Source organism: Caenorhabditis elegans, chromosome V (assembly GCF_000002985.6).
Source record: "Caenorhabditis elegans chromosome V".
Classification (NCBI taxonomy): Eukaryota; Metazoa; Nematoda; class Chromadorea; order Rhabditida; family Rhabditidae; genus Caenorhabditis; species Caenorhabditis elegans.
Window position 1 is genome coordinate 16192327 of NC_003283.11, and position 20748 is coordinate 16213074.

The 20748-nt window shown below is 35.7% G+C and overlaps 9 protein-coding genes across 10 annotated transcripts; 8 read left to right on the forward strand and 1 right to left on the reverse strand.

Annotated features, from left to right (window-relative positions):
- The first annotated feature begins 87 nt into the window (after window positions 1–87).
- On the forward strand, window positions 88–2312 carry srh-279 (Serpentine Receptor, class H). The gene is made up of 3 exons (NM_074681.3): window positions 88–1342; window positions 1527–1945; window positions 1995–2312. The coding sequence occupies exons 1-3, from the start codon at window positions 1030–1032 to the stop codon at window positions 2253–2255; spliced, it is 993 nt and encodes a 330-aa protein (NP_507082.2). The 5' UTR covers window positions 88–1029; the 3' UTR covers window positions 2256–2312.
- A 300-nt stretch (window positions 2313–2612) lies between these two features.
- rabr-4 (Ras-related protein Rab-2A) lies at window positions 2613–3218 on the forward strand (the record flags this gene model as incomplete). Its single annotated transcript, NM_074682.1, has 1 exon — window positions 2613–3218. One exon carries the CDS (start codon window positions 2613–2615, stop codon window positions 3216–3218), a length of 606 nt encoding a protein of 201 aa, NP_507083.1.
- A 134-nt stretch (window positions 3219–3352) lies between these two features.
- rabr-3 (Ras-related protein Rab-2A) lies at window positions 3353–3964 on the forward strand (the record flags this gene model as incomplete). The annotated part of the gene is made up of 1 exon (NM_074683.3): window positions 3353–3964. The coding sequence occupies one exon, from the start codon at window positions 3353–3355 to the stop codon at window positions 3962–3964; it is 612 nt and encodes a 203-aa protein (NP_507084.1).
- A 2025-nt stretch (window positions 3965–5989) lies between these two features.
- Window positions 5990–8728, forward strand: F11A5.5 (L-Fucosyltransferase). Of its 2 annotated transcripts, none has more exons than NM_074684.3 (9): window positions 5990–6247; window positions 6468–6507; window positions 6562–6805; window positions 7400–7516; window positions 7571–7674; window positions 7849–7946; window positions 8006–8173; window positions 8437–8531; window positions 8602–8728. In NM_074684.3, exons 1-9 carry the CDS (start codon window positions 6124–6126, stop codon window positions 8701–8703), a joined length of 1092 nt encoding a protein of 363 aa, NP_507085.1. In that variant the 5' UTR covers window positions 5990–6123; the 3' UTR covers window positions 8704–8728. The 2 variants fall into 2 exon arrangements, with proteins under 2 accessions (NP_507085.1, NP_001122908.1); NM_001129436.5 differs by having other exon boundaries at window positions 5992–6247; window positions 6459–6507; window positions 8602–8710.
- A 975-nt stretch (window positions 8729–9703) lies between these two features.
- On the forward strand, window positions 9704–10539 carry F11A5.17 (DUF4294 domain-containing protein). The gene is made up of 3 exons (NM_001129435.3): window positions 9704–9929; window positions 9982–10164; window positions 10214–10539. The coding sequence occupies exons 1-3, from the start codon at window positions 9720–9722 to the stop codon at window positions 10412–10414; spliced, it is 594 nt and encodes a 197-aa protein (NP_001122907.1). The 5' UTR covers window positions 9704–9719; the 3' UTR covers window positions 10415–10539.
- A 52-nt stretch (window positions 10540–10591) lies between these two features.
- On the forward strand, window positions 10592–12536 carry F11A5.18 (DUF1064 domain-containing protein; the record flags this gene model as incomplete). The annotated part of the gene is made up of 3 exons (NM_001269772.3): window positions 10592–10594; window positions 12101–12289; window positions 12336–12536. The coding sequence occupies 3 exons, from the start codon at window positions 10592–10594 to the stop codon at window positions 12534–12536; spliced, it is 393 nt and encodes a 130-aa protein (NP_001256701.1).
- Window positions 12537–12861: 325 nt separating this feature from the next.
- On the forward strand, window positions 12862–14492 carry irld-26 (Receptor L-domain domain-containing protein; the record flags this gene model as incomplete). The annotated part of the gene is made up of 8 exons (NM_074686.2): window positions 12862–12952; window positions 13005–13078; window positions 13124–13238; window positions 13282–13418; window positions 13466–13802; window positions 14070–14137; window positions 14184–14328; window positions 14377–14492. 8 exons carry the CDS (start codon window positions 12862–12864, stop codon window positions 14490–14492), a joined length of 1083 nt encoding a protein of 360 aa, NP_507087.2.
- Window positions 14493–14522: 30 nt separating this feature from the next.
- On the reverse strand, window positions 14523–17611 carry oac-15 (Acyltransferase). The gene is made up of 9 exons (NM_074687.3): window positions 17474–17611; window positions 16831–17095; window positions 16289–16765; window positions 16123–16243; window positions 15754–16070; window positions 15588–15708; window positions 15315–15531; window positions 14827–15016; window positions 14523–14784 (listed from the first exon to the last, which is right to left on the reverse strand). Exons 1-9 carry the CDS (start codon window positions 17575–17577, stop codon window positions 14617–14619), a joined length of 1980 nt encoding a protein of 659 aa, NP_507088.1. The 5' UTR covers window positions 17578–17611; the 3' UTR covers window positions 14523–14616.
- A 1014-nt stretch (window positions 17612–18625) lies between these two features.
- On the forward strand, window positions 18626–19128 carry F11A5.16 (Peptidase_M13_N domain-containing protein; the record flags this gene model as incomplete). Its single annotated transcript, NM_001028617.1, has 3 exons — window positions 18626–18640; window positions 18692–18880; window positions 18925–19128. The coding sequence occupies 3 exons, from the start codon at window positions 18626–18628 to the stop codon at window positions 19126–19128; spliced, it is 408 nt and encodes a 135-aa protein (NP_001023788.1).
- Between the last annotated feature and the right edge of the window lie 1620 nt (window positions 19129–20748).

Consider the following 20748-nt stretch of genomic DNA (forward strand, 5'->3'; position numbering starts at 1 on the left):
CGTTGAGAAAACTATTCAAGAATTCGCTTTCGGATGATAAACTTGAACCTAGTCCATCGCCGATTTAATCTGGCACGAAAATTCTCAAAATCCCCTCCGAATCGAAATTAAATTAAACGCTTCTGCCGAATTGAAAGGAAGAAGGTTTTAAGACACAAGAAAAAGTTATACTAACATCTCTGATCCTAATTGAATTATGAACGGAAACTGAGTTTAGCTGGAAATGGAATATCTCGATGTGGAAATCGTCTAGATAACAAGATATTAGAATTGATTTCACATTTTTCCATAGTTCCAGACCAAAACGGAGGATATAATCCCATAACACCTTCACGGTTTTAGTGTTGAGAGAACGCCGCCGGTTACACCAAAGACCCAATTTTTAAGATAAGTATTTAAATACATTGATAGTGTTTCAATCGAAGCCTCGGTTTCTTCAAGACAGATCCTTGGCTGCCCTTTCATAACCTATATCTGACCTCTACATCTTTCTCAGAACCTTTACAGACATCATATTTTTGCTCCAAACTGGAATTTATAAATTAGACATTTTTTTGCCTTCATGAATTCTTAACATTTTGCAATAAATCATTTTCAAAGCTCATTAGTCACAAAAATCCACCTGTCAAGCGCTACTTTTGAATGTACTAAGAATTCTCTGATAAACGTTACTGATTCATGATCGGTAAGAATTCTAGCCACCAACTACACCGTCGACCTTCTCTTTTATTTTTCAACAGTCCTTGGCGGTCCAGTAATTACCCGAGTCTTTCACAGCTAGATGCTCCGTAAAACCTAGCGCTCCTACAAGACCTTGTGTGTAAGATAACTACGAATTCATTTAAAAATTAACTATGTGTTGTGCCCTGAACTCTCACATTTGATCGGTCGGTCTCGAGTCTACTAAGAAACCAATATCCAAGCAGCTGAAATTTGTAGCTGATTTAAAGTTGAAATTTGTAATTCTCTTATTTCACTTGTTGCCTAGCGACTTTAAGTGTTTGTCAACAATCTTTTCAACAAATCTTAATGGAAGGCGAATCATTTTTCGCGAGCGCTCAATTCTTCTCCCTAACCTTGTACACAATTGGATTCTTCTCCTTTCCAATTCACCTATTCGGTGCCTATTGCATTTTGTTCCAAACTCCCGAATCTATGAAATCTGTAAAATGGAGCATGTTCAATTTGCATTTCTGGAGTTCCTGTCTAGATATGACAGTTAGTTTGTTGACTCAACCTTATCTATTGAAGTCCACTTGGTCCGGGATTCCATATGGGATTTTGAAGGAGTTCAATGTCCCATTATCGTTTCAATCGTACATGGTTTCTACCCTGTTTTGTAGTAAGTTATTCTAAAGAAGGTTATTAGTGAGTTATTCTAATGTGATAAAAGCACAATTATCTGATTTGATGCCAAAATTCAGAATTGAGGAGTGCAGTCTGGCGTGACTTTAGGCGGCGTCAGATTCTCACAATGAGACCGACCACTCCACTTATTAAAACTCTACCAACATTCAACATTTCAGTGGTCGCCGTCTCAATCATCACAATTTTCGAAAACCGCTTCTTCCTTCTATTCGCCGAGCACTCTTGGTGGCGGTTTGCTCGTCGGCCTTTCCTAGCCATCAACTACATTCTCGGGCTGCTCTACTACGTCCCAACTGTGCTCAGTGTCCCCGAACAAACCAGTGCCCGAGCTGCAACTTTCAAGGAATTCCCCGAATTTCGGCAGTTAGATACCCCGGAAAACCCGATCTATGTACTGGTTTTGAACAATCCATGGGTTTCGGTGCGGCAAATTGCTATGGAAGCGACTGTTGTGATAGAGACGGGAATTATAGTTTGTCTGTTGAAATTTAAAATGAAAAACGTTGTGAAAGAAATGAAAATGTCCGAGAGCACAGCGAAACTACAAAAGGCTTTTTTGAAGGCTCTGTATATTCAGGTAACCGAGCCTGCCTAATGAGTATAAAAATGATCAAATATTTTTTTAGGTCTCCCTACCACTTCTTGTAATTCTCCTACCATCTGCTGTATCAGTATTTTCTGGAATCTTAGGCATCTCAACTCAAAGTGTCAATAACCTAGTGTATATTACATTCTCCTGCCATGGATTGACCTCAACCATCGTGATGCTGATCATTCAAAATCCGTATCGAGAGTTTTGTTTAGTAATGGTCGGAAAGTCGCACCGGCGACAGAAAATTTCTGCCACATCGACAATTAGCGGGAGAAGTGTAGTGACTACTTTTTGACACTTCCAGTGTGTGTATGTATGTAGATCAGTGTTCCAATAAATACAAATTGTTAGTCGTATTTTTGTTCTAACTTTTAAAAATTTATACATATATGAATACCGTTCAAGATATTCATTTGTCTTGAGTTTATTGTGTGTGATGCTGATTTTAAATTTATAGAAATTATTATTATGAAGATATGCATATCATACACTGAAAACTAAAAATTTCCCAGATTAATTTATTGCAATAATTTTTAATTTTTTCCTGTTTCAACGGAACACTGACTCATTTCTTCCTTATCCCTTTTCCCCATTCCTCATCACAAAATCATTATAAAAAGTACCAAGGACAGCCTTCCAATCACTTTCCGAAATGTACCCTGATCACATGTTCAAATATGTGATAATCGGAGACGGAGGCGTCGGAAAGTCTAATCTATTGCTGCGATTCACCGACGAACTTTTTGATCCGATTCATACAACGACGCTTGGAGTTGAATTCGGGTATAAGGATCTGCAGATTGACAAATACAAAGTGAGGCTTCGTGTTTGGGATACGTGCGGACAAGAGAACTTTCGGTCAATTATTCGTGCCTACTATCGGAATGCACTTGGAGCACTTCTTGTTTATGATATAACTTGTCGTAAGTCCTTCGTTCACTTGGAGCAGTGGCTCTCTGATCTTCGACAACATGGGCATCCCGAGATGGTGATAATGCTGATTGGCAACAAAAGTGATCTTAAAGCGGTCCGTGACGTCACAACGGAAGAAGGTGAAGCATTTGCTAAAAAGAATGGCCTGACGTTTATGGAAACTTCTGCAAAAGCCAATAAGCATGTGGAGAAGGCATTCGTGAATACAGCTCATGAGATTTATAAAAAGCTTAAGCTTGGAGTGATTGAAGACGACGATGTGAAAAAGAAAAAAATTGGTATAATTTTACGCTCTAGATCCGGAAAAGAGAAAAAATGTTGTTAATGAAAATAAAATTGTTGTTTTTTTTCTATTTTTTTGAATATTTGGGTCAAATTCCTAATTCTATAATATTTCAATTTCCTCATATAATATCCTTATAAAAAAGGCGACAGTCAGCCCACCAACCTTTATTAAAAATGTCATCAGATCATGTGTTCAAATATGTCATAATCGGAGACCGTGGCGTCGGAAAGTCTAACTTGCTGCTGCGATTCATTGGCAAACCTTTCGATTCAATCCATCCGTCGACACTTGGAATTGAGTTTGGTTTTCGAAATCTGGAAATTGACAGGAAAAAGGTGAAGCTTCATGTCTGGGATACGTGCGGCCAGGAGAGATTTCGGTCACTTGTTGGATCATATTATCGGCATGCAATTGGTGCACTTCTTGTCTATGATATTACTAGTCGTGAGTCCTTCTACCATTTGGAGCACTGGCTCACAGATCTCCAACGACTGGGTGATCCCGATATAGTTATAGTGTTGATTGGCAACAAAAGTGATCTAGAAGCAGATCGTGAAGTCAGAAAAGAAGAAGGTGAAGCATTTGCAAGAGAGTTTGGACTTATATTTATGGAAATTTCTGCAAAAACCAATGAATATGTGGAGGAAGCATTTGTCAATTCAGCTCACGAGATTTATAGAAAGCTTAACTTTGGAATTATCAAAGAGATATGTGTGAAGAAGAAGAAGAAGAAAATGAATATAATTATACGATCTATATCGGGAAAGGAGAAAGCATGTTGTTAATAAATTGATTTTTTCTATTTGTTATTTCATAGAAAATGTTGAACTAATAAAAATATTATTTTTTATTTGAAAGCTCTTGTAAATTTAATAACCTAAAATTATGTCTGTTTCCGCAAGATTCGTCACTGCTGGACTTTAAGCTTAACACCGATCTCTCCAACCTTGTGTACGAAATCTTCCTTTTAAGAATTTTTTATTTTTTTAATCTTAGTTTATTGATCTTTCGCGATTACTATTGAACAAGCTACATTCAAAAACGGATCGTGAAATTGCAAAAAAATATTAGACTAGAAACAAAAGCATTCCGTTAACTGGATTTCAGTTGTATTTGCGCACGATTAAAAACGTTTTAAGGGGGCTTTTTCAAATATCTTCAAAAAAATATTGAGGGTTTGAAAAAAGATAACCTAGTTTTTAATGAAGTTTGTAAAGATAACAGCTTCCTAAAATTTCTTACACTTTAGTTTTTGGCGCGAAATGAAGAGATGTTTGAAACGACAACATCACACACAGTTAATTTTCAATATGCGTAAAGCCTCACGGAGCACGACTCAGGGACCGCTCACAATATGCGCATGGTGGTCTTTGCCGAGTTGCAGTGTAAGAATTGTGCCCTGGTGTCCTGCTCCATAATGTCATTTATACGAGGTTCCTGATGTACACATCGTAGTGTAACTGTGAAAAAACAGTGCCAAGGGATTTTAATATCGAACCTGGCTTTGTGTAACAATTCCTTTTTTAATAAGTTTTTGTAGTTGTTCAATCTTTGGAATATTTTTTTTTTGATTTTTCGCGATTACTACTGAACAATCTACACACAAATATTCAGTCTCCAACATTGAAAACGGGCCGCAAAAAAAAATAGATGAGACTATAAACAGATGCGAAGTCCAATGGCAGGTATCATCCTTTCGTCACACCTGCAGGATTTTTCGTCCGTGCGTGAGGAAGCTGTTTTCACTCAGATTTTCGACAAGATTTCTATCAGGAATCTGGTTTGTGCAGAATTTCCCTTTTCTCTGCGTGAAAAATGAAGCAAGCAAAGCACAGAGTTCAGGTCACGGTTTTGACAATTTTTTCTTTAGGATTTGGGATTTATGAGAATAATTCTTATGACGAATGGGAGAACGAGATGACCTAAATTTTAATAAGAAATAGTGTTCGGAAGCCGTAAATCTTCAGTTATATACATAGAAACACTTTTCTTGATTTTTAATATTTTTTTATTGGAATTTATTCAAGATATAATAGTAGATCAACTTTATAAAACAACATCAATTTGAAAAAACTGGAATTGCAAACGCCAAAATCTACAAATTGCAAAAAAACTAATCCGTGATGTGTCGGCTGCTAACTATGGAGAAAAATGAAAAGTTTTAGATTTGCAATAGAAAATTTATAAAATACAAATTTTGACTTTGCAAAGTATAAGACGCGGTCACTTTTTTTGGTTGAAAATTAATAAAATTATCCAAGCCGGCGCAAGATTTTACCAGATAAATTAAAGCCAATAATTTTATTTCATGGAATTATTGATCAGTTTCAAACTAACATTTTTTCGGTAAGATGGCTTGGCGATTGGATCAAAATAGTTTGAAAAATGCTGAAATTTCAAAAAAAAAATTCTCAACTAGTTTTTAATTTAGACAATTTTCAGTAGGCAAATTTTGTAGAGCTGCCAAAATACTTGCCAAAAAAATATTTTCTAAGTTTTAATGTGAGTATTAAGAATTTCATTCAGTTTTAATACATTCATCTAAAAGTGTTCAGAGTTTTCCAAAATTCCAGTCAAAGTTTTGGTAAATTGCCAAACTTTCCAGATGTAAGATGCGGTTTCTACGGCGCGGAACACCTATCATCTCTTTCTTCTGACTTCCAAAATATTTTCTCAAAATTCTGGCGACTCACTCGCCGATTCAAAACATTATTTCCTCTTTTGACAACCGAAACCTGATTTACGTTCATCCCTGTGGCAGAGCGTTTTGGGTGGAAAAGAAACCCTTACGGCAGATTTAAAGATACTTCAGATTTTGAAACAGACAACGCGGGCCAGCAGCTGGATATTGGCAAGCCGCTGATTTTTCCCTCATTTCAACGTTTCATGGCATAGCTAAATAATTATTTTTGGATATTGATTTTCTTCGCTTCTTGCTTTTCATATGGCTACTAGGATGCTCGAGATATTTAGATTGACGATTAAAAATGAAAATGGATTGTTTTTTGCAACTTACTCGAAAAAAGCAGTCAAAAGTCCATTGTTTTGGATGATTCTAGTATATTCAAGTGAGTTTTTCCTAATTTTTTTTCAAAGAGCCAATCAGCGATACGCAGGAGGCGTGGTAAACGTCGCTGATTGTTCGGGTTATTTTAAATTGCGTTGATTAAAAAATTATATAATTTTCAAATAGTTTTTTGTCTTGCCATGAAATTTTAAAACTGAAAATACTGAAAAAGTTATCTATAAAAAATTGTATATCTCACTAAAGAAGTTCAGTTTTTACAGTATTCCTCATCCGAGCAATGCACGAAGAAGATCCAATGGAGTAAGATTTTTTTAATCGATTTTTTTTTCCTTTTTAAAAATTTCAAATTTTCAGAGTACCATATCCACCTGCGCAGATAAATTTTCGAACGTCTCGAAAATATATTTCAAGCAACTATGCTTCATCATCGAGGCTCGGGAATCATCTGTTCGAGTTGGCTTCAGTTTTATCAATTTCCCGTGAGCTACAGAGAGTTCCCACATTTTTCATCGAAAATTGCTATCACGAAAAAATGTGGGAGGATTCGAACACCCTGATTCCGGGATTGATGAACCATTTTTTGATTATTAATGGGAGTGTGAGTTTTGTCTAGGCACAAATGCCTGCCTGCCTACTTTTTTTGTTGAACTAAACATTTTACTTTTGTTTTAAAAATCTACAAAAAGCTCCATAAAAAATGACTATTATTTATTTTTGTTTTGGAAAATCAAAAATAGAAATATATAAAATTTTAAATTACAATTTTTCCAGCAAAAGACTTGTAAATCGAACTTGAAAATTATCAAAAATATTCAGATTTGCAAATAAATTTTTGCACGAAAAAAAAACGTAATGAAAAATTACAGTCCAAAAAAGAAAAAAAATTAGAAGTTTTAAGGATATTTCCAAAAATAAAAAAAAAATGACAGTACAAGAATACCGATTTTTTTGGTTTTTCTTTTCAAAAAATTATGTGTGTTTAAATAAAAGGGGGAAACATATTTAGGAAAAAAATGTATACAAAGTCGATTTTTTTGGAAAATCGAACAATAATGATTTTTTTCTTTTTTAACTAAAAATTTTTCATAAACTTTGATAAAAAGTACAACAGCATAATTTCTTACTTCAGAATTAATTCATAGCAAATTCTACAATTTCCAGAATTTTTTAAAATTAAAACCTCTAATTTCAGGTTCCAAGTTCTGTCAAACGCGTCAAGTTCCATCAAAAATGTTGCACATTTGATGATCCGAGTCTGTTGGACAATTATGAAGATGAATATTTACATCTTACAGGGACTCATTATCAGGTTTCTCATTTCTATTTTATTTTGTTTTCTATATTAATATTCAACAATTTCCAGAGTTGGAAGTACTTTTCGCACATGAGAAATGAGTTAATTGGGTACTTAAAAACTACCGAAAACACCTATATGGATTTGCCGAAATCTGGAGAGAACACTTTTATGTGAGTTTCCGACAATTAGAAAAAATGTTACAAAAAAAAAGATCAAACATCTTGTTTACCGGGCCGAATTTAGATTAGATTGAGATTCACTCTGCCATTAGATTTTTTTTTGTTTGTCAGGCAATGAAGCCTACAAGATTTTCTTTGTAGCTTTTCCTAAATTCAAATTTCCAGAACATGTGTCCACGTTCGACGTGGTGATTTTCTCCGAGTGGGATTCCACGTGGCAGATGAAAATTTTATTCGAAGCTCGTTGAATTTAATTTCTCGACGTAAGATCTGAAAATTTCCAAAAAAATTGTTTTAAAATCTGAAGTTTGAAATTCTCCAGAAGTTGCAAAACGAGCCAACACAGCGACAGTATTCTTCGGTGACGATTATGAATTTATGGATAGTCTGAGAAATCGAACATCCAAAATCAACGCGTTTGTATCACAAAATTCACCAGCCGACGACTTATTATACGCAAAGTCGAATTGTGATGTCGTACTTATTACAGGTTAGTGACTTTTGATTCAAAATACTTTTATAAAAACATTTTACAAAATTTTCAAGTTTCCATAAAGAAAAATCAATTAAAAATAATTAAATATTAGGTACATAATTTTTGTAAACTCGAAAAAAGTTTAATTTTTCAATTTTGAGAAAAATTGGAAAAGCGAAGATTCAATTTGAACTTGCTAGCGTTGTATGCACAATTTTTGAAATTAAAAAAAGTTCCCATTAAGTTCAGCCCATTTAATTCTAAAATGAAATTTTCAGCCGCCCATTCAACATTTGGCTGGTGGATGGGATATTTTTCCAAAGGAAATCGGGTGTATTACACTGACATTCAATTTACTAAAGATTGGATTTTGGTAGGTTAATCTCGGAATTACAGATTTGTCTATATTTTAAAATGATTTCAAACTTAATTATGCGTTTCAGGAAACTGGAGAGTTCATTTCCGAAGACTACTACTTGCCCCACTGGACGCCTCTTAAATATGCCGGTTCTGATAATTTCACAGTGATTCAAAGCTTTAAGTGATTAATAAATAATATTTTTATTCCAACTTATGACTCAACAATATAAAGATGGGTGCCGAAAAGGGCGTATAAGACAAAAGGGCATGTAAAAACCGGGCCGTTTTTAAATCCACGTTTTGTAGATTTATTATTGAGATTGGATGCAGTGTACCCGATATGTTTGTACGCCATAAATACATGTAGATCAAAATCTTTAATTACATAACCTTTTTGCCCAAGAAGGGTTTTTTTGGGAGAGGGAACGTTCATTAGATTTTGGAGCTGGCCGCTAGTCTCACTGGAATTCTTTGAAATCGAATTGTTATAAATTACAGTTTCTGATGTTTTTCTTGCTATTTCTGTCACAAAACGTGCAGCTGACAGTTCACAGGTTCCAACGTTTGTTCCGACTCTCCAGAAAAATCTATCGTTCCACCCAGAATCATGTGACAAAACTACATACACAGTTGAAAGTCTATTGAGAAAAAGCAGGAAAACCGATATGAATCTTTGTGAATCGCATTTTTGCAAACATTTTTCCGTTGAATTCAATTTAAGTATGGCAGGTTCGAATTTTATGGGGGAGCCTATTACAGAGTTGTAGCAAAAATTTCGAGCGAGGGGATGCTGATTTAAAATGTTTTGTTCTCCTTTATTAGTTTAAAATTTTGCAAAAAAATTAGGTCTTCAAAAAACGAACAATCGCTGAAAATCTTTAAAACGAGTTTAAGAAATATATTTTCTTAATAAATTATTTATTTCGTATTACTCAGTGTCTGAAAAAAAACTGCTACAATTGCTCAAAAAACAAAAACTTTGAACTTTAAAGATAAGCGCTTTGAACACTGAATCCGAGAAGTATTTGTTTGAAAGAGTGTTGGCATTTTTTGAATGAACAAACAGTACATAGAACAAACATGAATGAATCATGTACATTGTCCAACATTATCCCCCAATAGTCCGATTAATAAGTTATATAGGAAGTGTGAATGTAGTATAAAAAGTAGTGTAAATCATTGGTTAAAGTAACTCAAAACGATGTGTAGAATCTTCGTTCTAGTTTTGAGCTTTGCTATTTTAATTTGTATTGGTTACGGTCAGAGGCCAAAACTAGATAGATGGGTTTTTCGAGAATTACTACAATTCACGAATATCACTGTTCAAGAAAAATTAGTGGAGAACTTGGAGCGGCAAAATTGGACACTTCCTGCCGTCAAGATTTTGGACCGCTGGATGGACAAGTACTGGGTAAAGTTGCTAATAACGTTTTTTCCTAATTAAAAAAAATTAATATTTTCAGAATAACTCTAGGCTTTGGAATGAATCGTGGGTATCATCACATTGGTCATGGAAAGGAAAAGAGGGTACTCGTAACACAATTAAGATATTGTTGTATCAATTTAAGGGCAAGAAAACCTATATTAATCATTTGTGCAAAACTGCAGTCGAGCAAGAGATTTTGAATAGTGCAAATGCAGGAAAGGTTTTATAAAATCAGGGAATTCCAGTCGCTTTATATATTTCAATTTTAGATACGGAAATTTTTTTGGAAGCTTGATGAGACATACTATTTCGATGGTCAATTAAAAAGACTGTTCAATCCGGAACTTGCTGAATATGAAATGCTAAACGTGACCAAAGAGGGGATTGTAGATCTAAAGGCTATTTCCGACAAATACCTCGAGGACGAGAAACAATACTCACTTTTGAGACTGACATATTTTGACATTTAAATTGGATTATCAATAAATTCTTCATACTTGGTTTTAGAGTTCTATTCTTTGATCACCATTGTTGGTTGATCGTTAATTTTGTGAATTGAAATTTTTTGGAATGAAACTACAGTGAAACAGACAAACTTTAATCATATATGTTCACCAGCCTTATTCTCTGAATAGTCAGATAATTAAATGGTAAGTCCACGCATGGCCACGCATGAAAAAACTGTGAAAACTCGGTAAATTTTCTGCTATTCAAAACCTTCTGAAAATTTGAAAAAACCACCTTTCTCACAGATAAACTGGGCCACACGCAAAACGCCTACAAACCGCGCAGGAGCCTGCCAGCTCTTGTGTGGAATTGGCGAATTGCCGTTTTGCCGGAAATTTTGATTTTCGGCAAATTGCCGACTTGCCGTTTGCCAAATATCTGCTTTTGCCGGAAATGTTTAGAGGGATTTTTTATAAGACGGAGCACTTAAAACTGTGTATTTCCCGTTTTCTCTGCATATTTTTATAGAAAATGCTTACTTTTCAAAATAGATGTAGGAACATTCATATGATGCGTTTAATTTTGCCATTCGAAATTGAAGTTCTAAAATTTTCAAAAAAATAAGTGCCGTTTTTTCCGGCAAATTTGGCAAATCGGCAATTTGCTGGTTTGCCGAAAATTTTCAATTTCGGCAACTTTCCAACTTGCCGATTTGCCGATTTGCCGGAAAAAATCGTTTGCTGCCCACCCCTGATGTGTGGTTTGCTGACGACGCCTACATGGTTTTCAATCGTTGCCTGTATTGCTTTTCTGCAGACACCCACGTAGATACTTCAAGCCACGCAAGCAACAATTTGAAACCAACGTCGTCAGCAAACCGGCAACGCGCAAAGACCACACTGGAGCTGGCAGGCTCCTCCGCGGTTTGTAGGCGTTTTGTGTGTAGTTCTGTTTTTCTGAATAATGATGACCAAGTTATTTGTATTAATTTTAAGCTTAGCTATGTCCATAGTTATCTGCTACGGTGAAAAGCCTAAGCTAGATCGCAGTATTTTTAATAAGTTTTCCCATTTACAAATCGTACCTTACAAATAGAGCTATCTGAAAAGTTGGAGCGGCAGAATTGGACACTACCTGCTGTAGGGTTTTACCCTTTTTCTCTTTTATTTTTCCCTCAACGCAAGCTCTTTTGTCATTTTGACACGCCAAAACCTCTGATTTCCTACTCAACAAGTTTCGCGCCTTGCGATCTTGTTGACGCACTTTCAGTGCCTTGCGCACTCGGCGACGCGAATCCAAGAATTCTCATCACTTCTCCCGCAAGAACGGGTGCAAGCCGGTCGACGCCGAGAGGCTCGCCGTTTTTCATAGGTTTTAAGGTTTCAATTGTTACAAGTTTTAGGTTTTTATTGTTTTTAGTTAAGGTTTAAGGTTTAGTTGAGGAGTTTTCTCCTTGTTTCAGTGTCTTGGTCTTGGTTTGAGAATTATTCTCAAGTTTTGCATTGTTTGGTGCGAGTTTTTCAATAAATAGACTCGTGAAATCTCAATAGTCTTCTGTTTCTTGCCTTGTCTTCTTGTTTCAGATTTACAGCTCGGGAAGTTTTATACCTCTCCGACTCTGCAATAAAGATTTCTGAAAATTGGATACAGAAAAATTGGGTAAAATAAATGCCGCTTTTTAGTCCAACAAATAATAGAAGACATTTCAGATCAACCCGAATCCTTCTCACGTGAAATGGTCAAAAAACAACTCAACCGGACCGCATATACAGAAAAAGGAAGTTCGGAACACAATCAAGCAACTATTATACCAGCACAAAGCCAAGAGAAACTATATCGATTATTTGTGCAAAACTGCAGTCGAGCAAGAAATATTCAACGAAGCAGATGCTGAAAAGGTACTCCGAAAATAGTCCAAAAATTGCTTGCAAGTTTTAATTACAGATTAGAAGCATTTATTGGAAGATTGATAAGGCATTCTATTTTGGTTACCTGAACATATTGCTACTCGATCCAGAATACAAAGAATATAAGGCGCAAAATGTGGATCCTGAGGGAATAGTGAAGCTGAAGGTTTTTTCGGACAAATATCTAGAAGACAAGAAACAAGACGCACTTTTGAGATGGAAATATATTGATTCTTGAATTGGATTAACAATAAATGTGAATAAATGTGAAATCAATAGACTTATTTTTTGCACGAAAAAATACGTACGTATGTACAGTATTATTTCTGAAAAATCTGCCTGAAGAGTATGCTGATTAGCAGCAAAAATCTCGTTGGTGTTTTTGCAAGTTTGATTAAATACATTATGTTTTTGTTCGTTGTTTCCAATATATCTAGTTTTCAATTTTCTGAAGTTTTTGTTCAGAATTTAACAATTCTCTGACTTACTTAGTTAGTAAGCTCCACTCCACCGAAATTTTGATCTAAAAATTTGTTCACTACTTTCGTGCTCAGACCTGAAAAATGGATGGAAAATTTTTGTTTTTTCTACTTCTAGCAGCCGTAAATGCTCTTGGTGCAAATCTCACAACATTTTTCCAAGAGAAGAATTGCGGTAAGTCGTTGATTAATTTTTATACATAATTTAATAATTCAGAAATATTCAGACCCAAAATGCACATTCGAAACTCAAAATCTTGCATCGCAGACTGTCGGCTTGTTTCCCTCCAAGTGCAGTACAGTATGTTCCCATTTGTTGATAACTAAGTACACTGACTTGACACAGGAAAAGTTGGCAATAACATTTTTAAATATGAAACGACTAATTGGATCCATTTCTGTGGCCGGTACAAAATTCAAAAACGTCAGTTTTTTGGCAGGATTGGAATCTATCGATTGTGGTAGGGCTGTCCCTTGACGTTGAATCTGTTGTGAACATTTCAGGAAACTCCTTGGTCTTTATTAGTTTTAATAATCAAATGGTAGAACTTGGTCTCACCAATTTGACTTCTATATCTTGCTCCAGTTTCCAAATTAATTCAAACAAGAATTTGAGAAGATTGGGAATTTCCAAATTGAAAGTAAGCTAATTAAAATTAATTTTGCTAGCCTAGTATAATAAATACAGAACATTACTATAATTCCTTCCGATTATAACATGGGAGTCTACATTGAATCGCAGTCAAATAATTTTTGCATCACCACTGAGGAAATGGAAAATTTGATTTGGAATGTCAACTTGGATGCACGTTTTGGAACATATTGTACTCCGACAAAAACTGAAAAGCTCTGCATGCCTCCTCAAATGTGTTTGAGAGTTTTTGGTGATTTGGAAATTGGTTCAGGTTCCGACTTGAACTCGATGAAGTCTGTTCAGATAATTTTCGGCAGTTTGATTATTAACAGAACCAACTTGACCAACTTCAACTTTTTGGAAAATTTGAAGTACGTAGCACAGATGCAGAGTAAGTATTTTTACTTGTAGTCAAGGACTTCAAGAGATATAATAGTTAGAAGTACTCCAAATTTTAAGCGGAAAAGCTCCATTCTTAACAGCTCAAACTTTGGTCTCAAATTATTTGACTGAAATTTTAAAAAAATCTCATAAATATTTTAGAGTAATTTACTCTCTTATTTAGTAAAATTAGACGAATACAAGTTTATTTACTATAAGACTAATCCTTCACCGACTATTGAAAATTGAAATTATGTTCATAACCTGATTATTTCAGAAGACAAATCTGCTATCATTGTGGAAAAGAACCTCGATCTTGTCAATATTTCCTTTCCAAAATTAAAGGTTTCCTTATAAAATTTGGCCAAATACATAATAAATTTTGTTTCAGCGCGTGCGATCCGACAATTTACACTCAATAGTTTTCACTGGAAATAATCAAAATACGAGTCGGGACGTGGACGGCTGCATCCGTTTGGCAGACGATCTGGGCCTATTTAAAAGCTGGTCGCCAATTTTTGATGGTAAAGATTGTAGTGAGTACTTTCCAAAATTTAACCGTCAATGTCAATGTCTATTTTCAGTAACGATGAATTTCACAGTTCACTGGCCTGAGAACTCTTCCACAAAGCAAGGAAAAATGTGCTTATTAATATTGAATACTTTTCTATTTTTTATAGCAGTTGAGCAGTTTAGTTGACGTTGTTATTTGCTCTTTAATAAGTTGAGAATTTAACTTTGCTTTTGTTTATTCAAATTTCATTACTTTCCATTAGCAACGTTTGTCATAAAATTTTACCGACCATTGAACAAATTAAACCGGTTCAAATAGTTTCCAAAATCTCCTTCGCAATATCCCTGAACACTTTATCACATTTCGCCACTCCTGGACCCGTTAGGTGAATTCCATTATCTACATATGATAGCTTGGTTTGTCTGTCAAAAGTCAGATACATATTGTTTTCTAAAAAGACATCGCCAAGGTCGAAAACCTGCAAATCTGCTGAAAATTTTCATTCAAAAAATGTTCAAACCTTGCACTTCTCGCATTTAATCCTGCTAAACCGCTCTCGTGCAGTCATCCAATCCTCGTCCACATCGGATTTCTTCAAGTGAAGGCTCTCCAGCTCCATAGGCTTCCTGGTAACTGTGTTGAGGTACCTGTTCATGAAATTCAGTGGGTACAAGGGATGCGGTGCCAGGATGTATATTTTCTTGACAAATCTGAAATGAGTGTATGATTCGTAAAATTTTCATGAAATCTTTTCATGAACAAATTCTTGGAATTTGTTTTCGCGATTTTCATCAATTTTTGTATCTAATGAAAATTGAATAATGTTAACAGGTGTTGAAAGTGACACTAGGTACTAAATGTTTCAGGATAAATTCAGGACTTATTTGAGATTGTGGCGAGACCCGAAGCACTAGAGAGCTTTGCATGCGCTTTGAAAAATCAGTGTTTCTTAAAAATGGCGCACAACAACGCTTACAACCCCCGTCCCCAAAAAGGGCCTCTACCAACCTCTCATAAAACGCCAAATTCTCATTCATTATTCTCAACACCTCATCTGTTTCAATATCCAATATTGGCTGTTTCAAGGTCCTAGTATATCTAGGAACAATTAAAAGAACATTTGGTTTATGCAATTCCACTTGTTTCCTGACTATTTGTATGGAGCTTTGTTCGTAAGTTCCGAACGACGTCAGTAAATTCTGATTGTGAAAGAAACCGTTGCAGCCTGGAATACTAGACATTGACCAAAATTTACAAATTGTTGAAAAATAATTGTGTTACCGTCAATATACAGCGTTCTCCAATCCGAATAATTACCGTTGAACTGTGCCCGGATGTGACCTTCGAGGTTGGTCACGTAGCTATTTCCAGCCATCATTATTGATACGGTACCATTGGATTTCTGCAACATGGTAATTTGTAGTTTGTAGCCTATTTAAATACTCACTGGAAATCTACAATAGTTGAAGATTAATCCGGTTTTCCTCAGATCCTGAACATCGGCCTCTAAATTTTCCAGGCATTGTTCTTTTCGTGGCTCGTATGCGAGAATGAAGGGAAGCAGTTTTGAATTTTCGTCGACAATTTTTCGAATGTTTTGTGAATAAACTGGTTTCCAGAGTTCATGATTTCTAGTGCTCCATTGAACACAACCGTTCAAGCCAATCAGCAATAGAATCAAGAAAAATGTCGATTTTCGCCCGAGCTTTAGGTATTGCTTCTCGTAAAAATGATGGATCATCACAGACATCAGAATTGTCAAAGCTGAAAAAAAACATGTATGAGCTTATAAGGAAGATGTAATTTGTAGTCTTACCAACACAGAAAACATTACTCTGAACTGTGGAGTTCTTGAGAAGTGAGATAACCGGCCAGTGAACCAAATACATCACATACGAGATATCACCCAAATAACTGAGAGTTGAACATTTCAGTACCTTAATATGACATATTGGCAATAGAAAAAAGCGTATAGAACTCACTCCGCAACTCTTGTTCTCTATGAAAATCAATAATGCAGTTGTGAAAGTGATTAGTGGCCGGAGCCATAGAGCATCCCCCTCGGCGGGGAAAATACAGAGAAAGAGCACAGCAGCAGAGCAAGTTGCCACGTCACTTTCATGGATTTTCCATTTTGTTGAAACTGTTTCAGATCTTTTAGATTTTTTTACAGAGTCCACCGTAATTACTTCCCTTAGAAATAAAGCAACAAATCCTGCGCCGAACTGCCATAACCTTAGAGGCATGAAGTTGAATGCAAAGTTCGCATTGATCAGTGAAAAACCACACATTACAAGAATCGAGATTCCGGATACTATCGCTAATTTGCCAACTGGGTTATTAGGAAATCCGATTTGCAAGGCAACGAAGATCAAAGGTACAAGAAGGTAGAATTGCATCTCGACTCCCAGTGACCAGGTGTGGATGAAAGTGTTTATAGATGTTTCGTCGGTGAGGTACTGAAATAATTTACAATTCGAACTCAGAGTTTTAGAACTAAATTATTTTCGACATTTGCACCAACTTGTTTAAAGTAGTCATTTGAATCGTGAATAAGCAACATATTGGTCACCAAAAACGTTGCAGCCGTCGAGTACCGCCGATTGACATCCCACCAAAACTCCCCGAGATAAAAGTGTGCGGCGGCAAGAGTTACAGCAGTCGATAAGAAGTAGAGCGGCAAAATTCGACGAAATCTGCGGTAGTAGAAGCCGAAGATTTGAGAGACTTTAGTAATTTTCACATGGGCCAGGTTTCGAGCCATCAGATAGCCGGAGATCACGAAGAATCTGGAAAAATAGCAGTGAAACCGAAAACTTGGGGTATTTAGTTTTGAAGCAGCCCACACCGCACAGTTCCAATACGTCAACTCACTGGTAACTTGTTTCAAAGTGGCAGACAATTAATCAGCCGAACTAACCTGGTCCCGCACTTAAATTCCAATTTCAGGATTCCTAGTGTCGTGGCAGCCGACAGGTCACCCACTACTTAAACTAAAACTGGTTTTAAAGCAGCCGACTCCTAAGCGTTTCAGCACTTCAAAATCATCTCAACCGTAATTATCTTTAGAGCAGCCGAAATTTCATTGTGCGACATACTCAATAACCACTCAATGGTTCCTAGTTTTGTAGTAGCCGACACCTCACAGTTCTGCTCTATCAACTTACATATCAACTCCAAGGTATCCATTCACAAAAATCGTTGGGTATAAGTGATAAGTAAAAACGAAAAATATTGCTAATCCTCTTAAACATTGAATATCCAAACGCATTTTAGATTAAGATAGAGTTTAGACTTCCGGGTTCGGGTGGCATCCCTATGGGCGGGAATCTTTTTGTGTGTAGATATATTGTTGAAATACAAGAATATTTGCTAAATAATCTCCTGATCTTCCAGTTCATTCAGATTAGATATTTTGCCGCAGGCGAGGCGGGGGAGAGAACTGGAAATTTGACAAATATTTTTGTGTTGTGTCAAATATTTCATTCGATCATATTTAAATAACTTTTTTCAAACATTAAACGTTGTTTGTTCTGATTCTCTTATGCGTAATACTTCAGATTTCTCAGAAAAAAGTCCATTTTTTCCTCCAAAAAGTTATATTATCAGATTAGTTTCTAACAAAAATGTTGTTCGATCATTATGATTTGGCCAAACACACGGAGGACATGTATCTTCCGAGAAAATTCGTCATTTGACAAACCGGATCGCGCCTCATCCATACTACACACCATTCACTCACTACGGTGCCAAAACTCGTTTGCAGGTAGCGAGTGGTAGTTGGCGGTAGCGGGCGGGTGCGGGCGGTAGCGGTGAGTAGCGGTCGGCAGCGGGCGGTTGCGGGCGGTAGCGGGCAGAGGTTAAATTTTTCTGAAACTAAGGGAACCGTTTTTGAATAGTCTCGCCATTGCCCCGCCGCCGCGAACACTGTCCACGAAAGGACGTTTTCACAGGCATGTTTGAAATTTTTGAGTCGAATGACGCAGCAAGACATGTGTGTCTGCAGTACATACAAAAAACCATTGGCCAACTTTATCCTCCGAATAGACAGATTATAAATTCTATGGGAGAATCATTTTTTGTATGAAAAATGTTTGAAAATTGTTTTCACCTAGCTCATGACGGTCTGCAGACTATTTCTATTTATTCTCATCGTGACGGTTTCAATTGCAGAATTATATGATAAAGATGCAAAACTTGATGTCAAAATATTTAAAAACCTATTCCCCTTCACGAGCTATTGTTATCGAAATGAACTAATAAAAAACCTCGAGCGCCAAAATTAGATACGTCCTGCCGTTAAGATTTTGGACAATTGGATGGGACTGCTCTGGGTGAGAACAGGTAATTTTTCTGCTCTCATAAATTAAAATTACTAATTTCAGATTGATCCAGAATCTCCGTTTGACCAATGGACTCCGTACGAATATTACTGGTCCGCCGAGCAGAGGAAAACCGTTCGTAGTTCTATTCAGCAACTTCTGTATCATCACCAAGCCAAGAAAAACTATATCAATTTTTTGTGCAAAACTGCAGTTAACCAGAATGTTTTGAACAAAGCAGACGCAGAAAAAGTCAGGAAAATAACGACTATAATTGTTAATATTTTTGATTTCAGATCAGTAAAATTTATTGGAAGCTTGATTCGTTCAACTCATTTGACTACACACAAAGTATGCTGTTCGATCCAAAGTATTCAGAATACACCAAGAAAAATGTGGATTCGAAAGGGGTTGTGAAGCTGAAAGCTATTTCTGAAAAATATCTAGAGGACCCAAAACAGGATCGCCGTTTGAGATGGAAGTATGTATACTTGAACTGATTATCAACGAATTTTATTGATTTGTAAATTATGGGTTTATTTCCTTGATTTTCTCTTTGTATTATTTCTGGTCATTTTTATTGTTGATGAACGTCGATTGATTTCCGACATTTCGATCATTGACCAAAACATTGTGATGCTATTCTGAAATGCAGTTCTAGGCTGGTTTCAGACTCTGACAATTTTTTTAAGATTTGAAGACATCCTCTTGTAATGTACCACGTCCGCTGCAACCAGCTGAGGCTCTGAAAGCTGCTGTGACAGCCCTGAAATAGATCTTTTAGTTCTTCCCAATAGTTTCAAAATTATATTGCATAAGTAAGCCCTGTTCCTGATTATTTCCCCCACATCACTAAAAATGTTTGATCTCTCCTTATCCGTATCAAGTGTCTTCTTTTGTCCCCAGTTTCCTTTCGCGGTCTCGCCGGTACACAGCCATCTCTCAACGTTCATTAATCAAATGCTGATCTTTTTGACGGTGATAGCGGTATGTGAGAAAGATGAGAGAAGAAAATAAATTGAATTCAAAGTTGAAGGAGAAAAAACGGAACAAATAAAACTGTGGTAATCATAGATCTAGAAGATCGAAAGATGAAATATTGTTGCACTCAAAGTTGGAAAGTAAATTTGTAAGCAAAAAAAATCCGAAAAAAGTAAAAACTGAGCATTTTGAACGGTCTGGGGAAGTTTTAGCGCAAAATTCCAACTTTCTGAGAAAACATTATCTGCAAGATTTGAGATATTCTGAAACTTTTTGAAAATGTCTTGGATATTTCTAAAAAGTTCTAAAATCTTCTGGGAAATGAAAAAAATTATGCAATGCCTTACTTCGGAAAAAATTAGGATGTTCCAAAAATTTTTAGAATTGAACGAACTTATGAAAAAGTATTTACACAATCACATAATTGTTTTTTTTTCTGGAATAGTCCCTTTCCAGACAAATAAACAACAAAAAGATATCACAAAAAGAGCAACAAAAACATGTGAAAACTGAATTTTGTAGTTTCCAGATTTTATTACCCTTTCTAAACGCTTCGGCCCCCGAGAGAAAACTGTTTTTAGTAAGAAATAGACTGTCAAAGGTGGCGGCGGGGCAACTGCAATAAATTTAAATAAATTACTTTCTTCTTTTCACGTGAGAGATAACATAAAAATCACTTTTATTCGACAAAAACACATGGTTTCTGTGTTTTAAATTAAGGAAATGGATTCGTCATGTTTTTTAGAAAACATTTAGGATTAATTTCAGGAAGGTCTGAAAACATTTTTTAAAAACTATAAAAGGGTAGCTAGGCCGAAACCTGATGTCACTTCAAAATCAAAAGGAAAGTGAATTTCAAATGTGTACTATATGAAAATATGGAAAAATTTTAAGGGATTTTATTAAAAGAACAAAAAAATTAAGTTCTGAACTAGAAAGCCGGCTAAAATTTTCTGAAATTTTTTCGGATTTTTATGAAAAAAAAATGTTCGGAAAACATTTTTGTCCGAATTTTCGAAAATTGCAGATTAGTTTGGAATAAAATATTCAAATTGATATAAAAATGCAAGATTATTCGAAAAACAGTTTTTATTCGAAACGAGAACCTCGTTTTCAGAACTAAATTAAAAAAAAAAACC

What these genes read in the sequence shown, in the direction of transcription:
- F11A5.5 (NM_001129436.5), top strand. Translation starts at nt 6,124, where the DNA reads ATGGCTACTAGGATGCTCGAGATATTTAGATTGACGATTAAAAATGAA. An exon ending in TCTGGAGAGAACACTTTTAT is followed by an intron (nt 7,675 to 7,848) that starts GTGAGTTTCCGA and finishes TCAAATTTCCAG; the next exon opens with AACATGTGTCCACGTTCGAC. An exon ending in TGATGTCGTACTTATTACAG is followed by an intron (nt 8,174 to 8,436) that starts GTTAGTGACTTT and finishes TGAAATTTTCAG; the next exon opens with CCGCCCATTCAACATTTGGC.
- oac-15 (NM_074687.3), bottom strand. Translation starts at nt 17,577, where the DNA reads ATGCGTTTGGATATTCAATGTTTAAGAGGATTAGCAATATTTTTCGTT. An exon ending in CAAATGACTACTTTAAACAA is followed by an intron (nt 16,766 to 16,830) that starts GTTGGTGCAAAT and finishes AAATTATTTCAG; the next exon opens with TACCTCACCGACGAAACATC. An exon ending in TAGAGAACAAGAGTTGCGGA is followed by an intron (nt 16,244 to 16,288) that starts GTGAGTTCTATA and finishes TGTCATATTAAG; the next exon opens with GTACTGAAATGTTCAACTCT.
- srh-279 (NM_074681.3), top strand. Translation starts at nt 1,030, where the DNA reads ATGGAAGGCGAATCATTTTTCGCGAGCGCTCAATTCTTCTCCCTAACC. An exon ending in GGTTTCTACCCTGTTTTGTA is followed by an intron (nt 1,343 to 1,526) that starts GTAAGTTATTCT and finishes TCAACATTTCAG; the next exon opens with TGGTCGCCGTCTCAATCATC. An exon ending in TGAAGGCTCTGTATATTCAG is followed by an intron (nt 1,946 to 1,994) that starts GTAACCGAGCCT and finishes ATATTTTTTTAG; the next exon opens with GTCTCCCTACCACTTCTTGT.
- F11A5.17 (NM_001129435.3), top strand. Translation starts at nt 9,720, where the DNA reads ATGTGTAGAATCTTCGTTCTAGTTTTGAGCTTTGCTATTTTAATTTGT. An exon ending in GCTGGATGGACAAGTACTGG is followed by an intron (nt 9,930 to 9,981) that starts GTAAAGTTGCTA and finishes TAATATTTTCAG; the next exon opens with AATAACTCTAGGCTTTGGAA. An exon ending in ATAGTGCAAATGCAGGAAAG is followed by an intron (nt 10,165 to 10,213) that starts GTTTTATAAAAT and finishes TTTCAATTTTAG; the next exon opens with ATACGGAAATTTTTTTGGAA.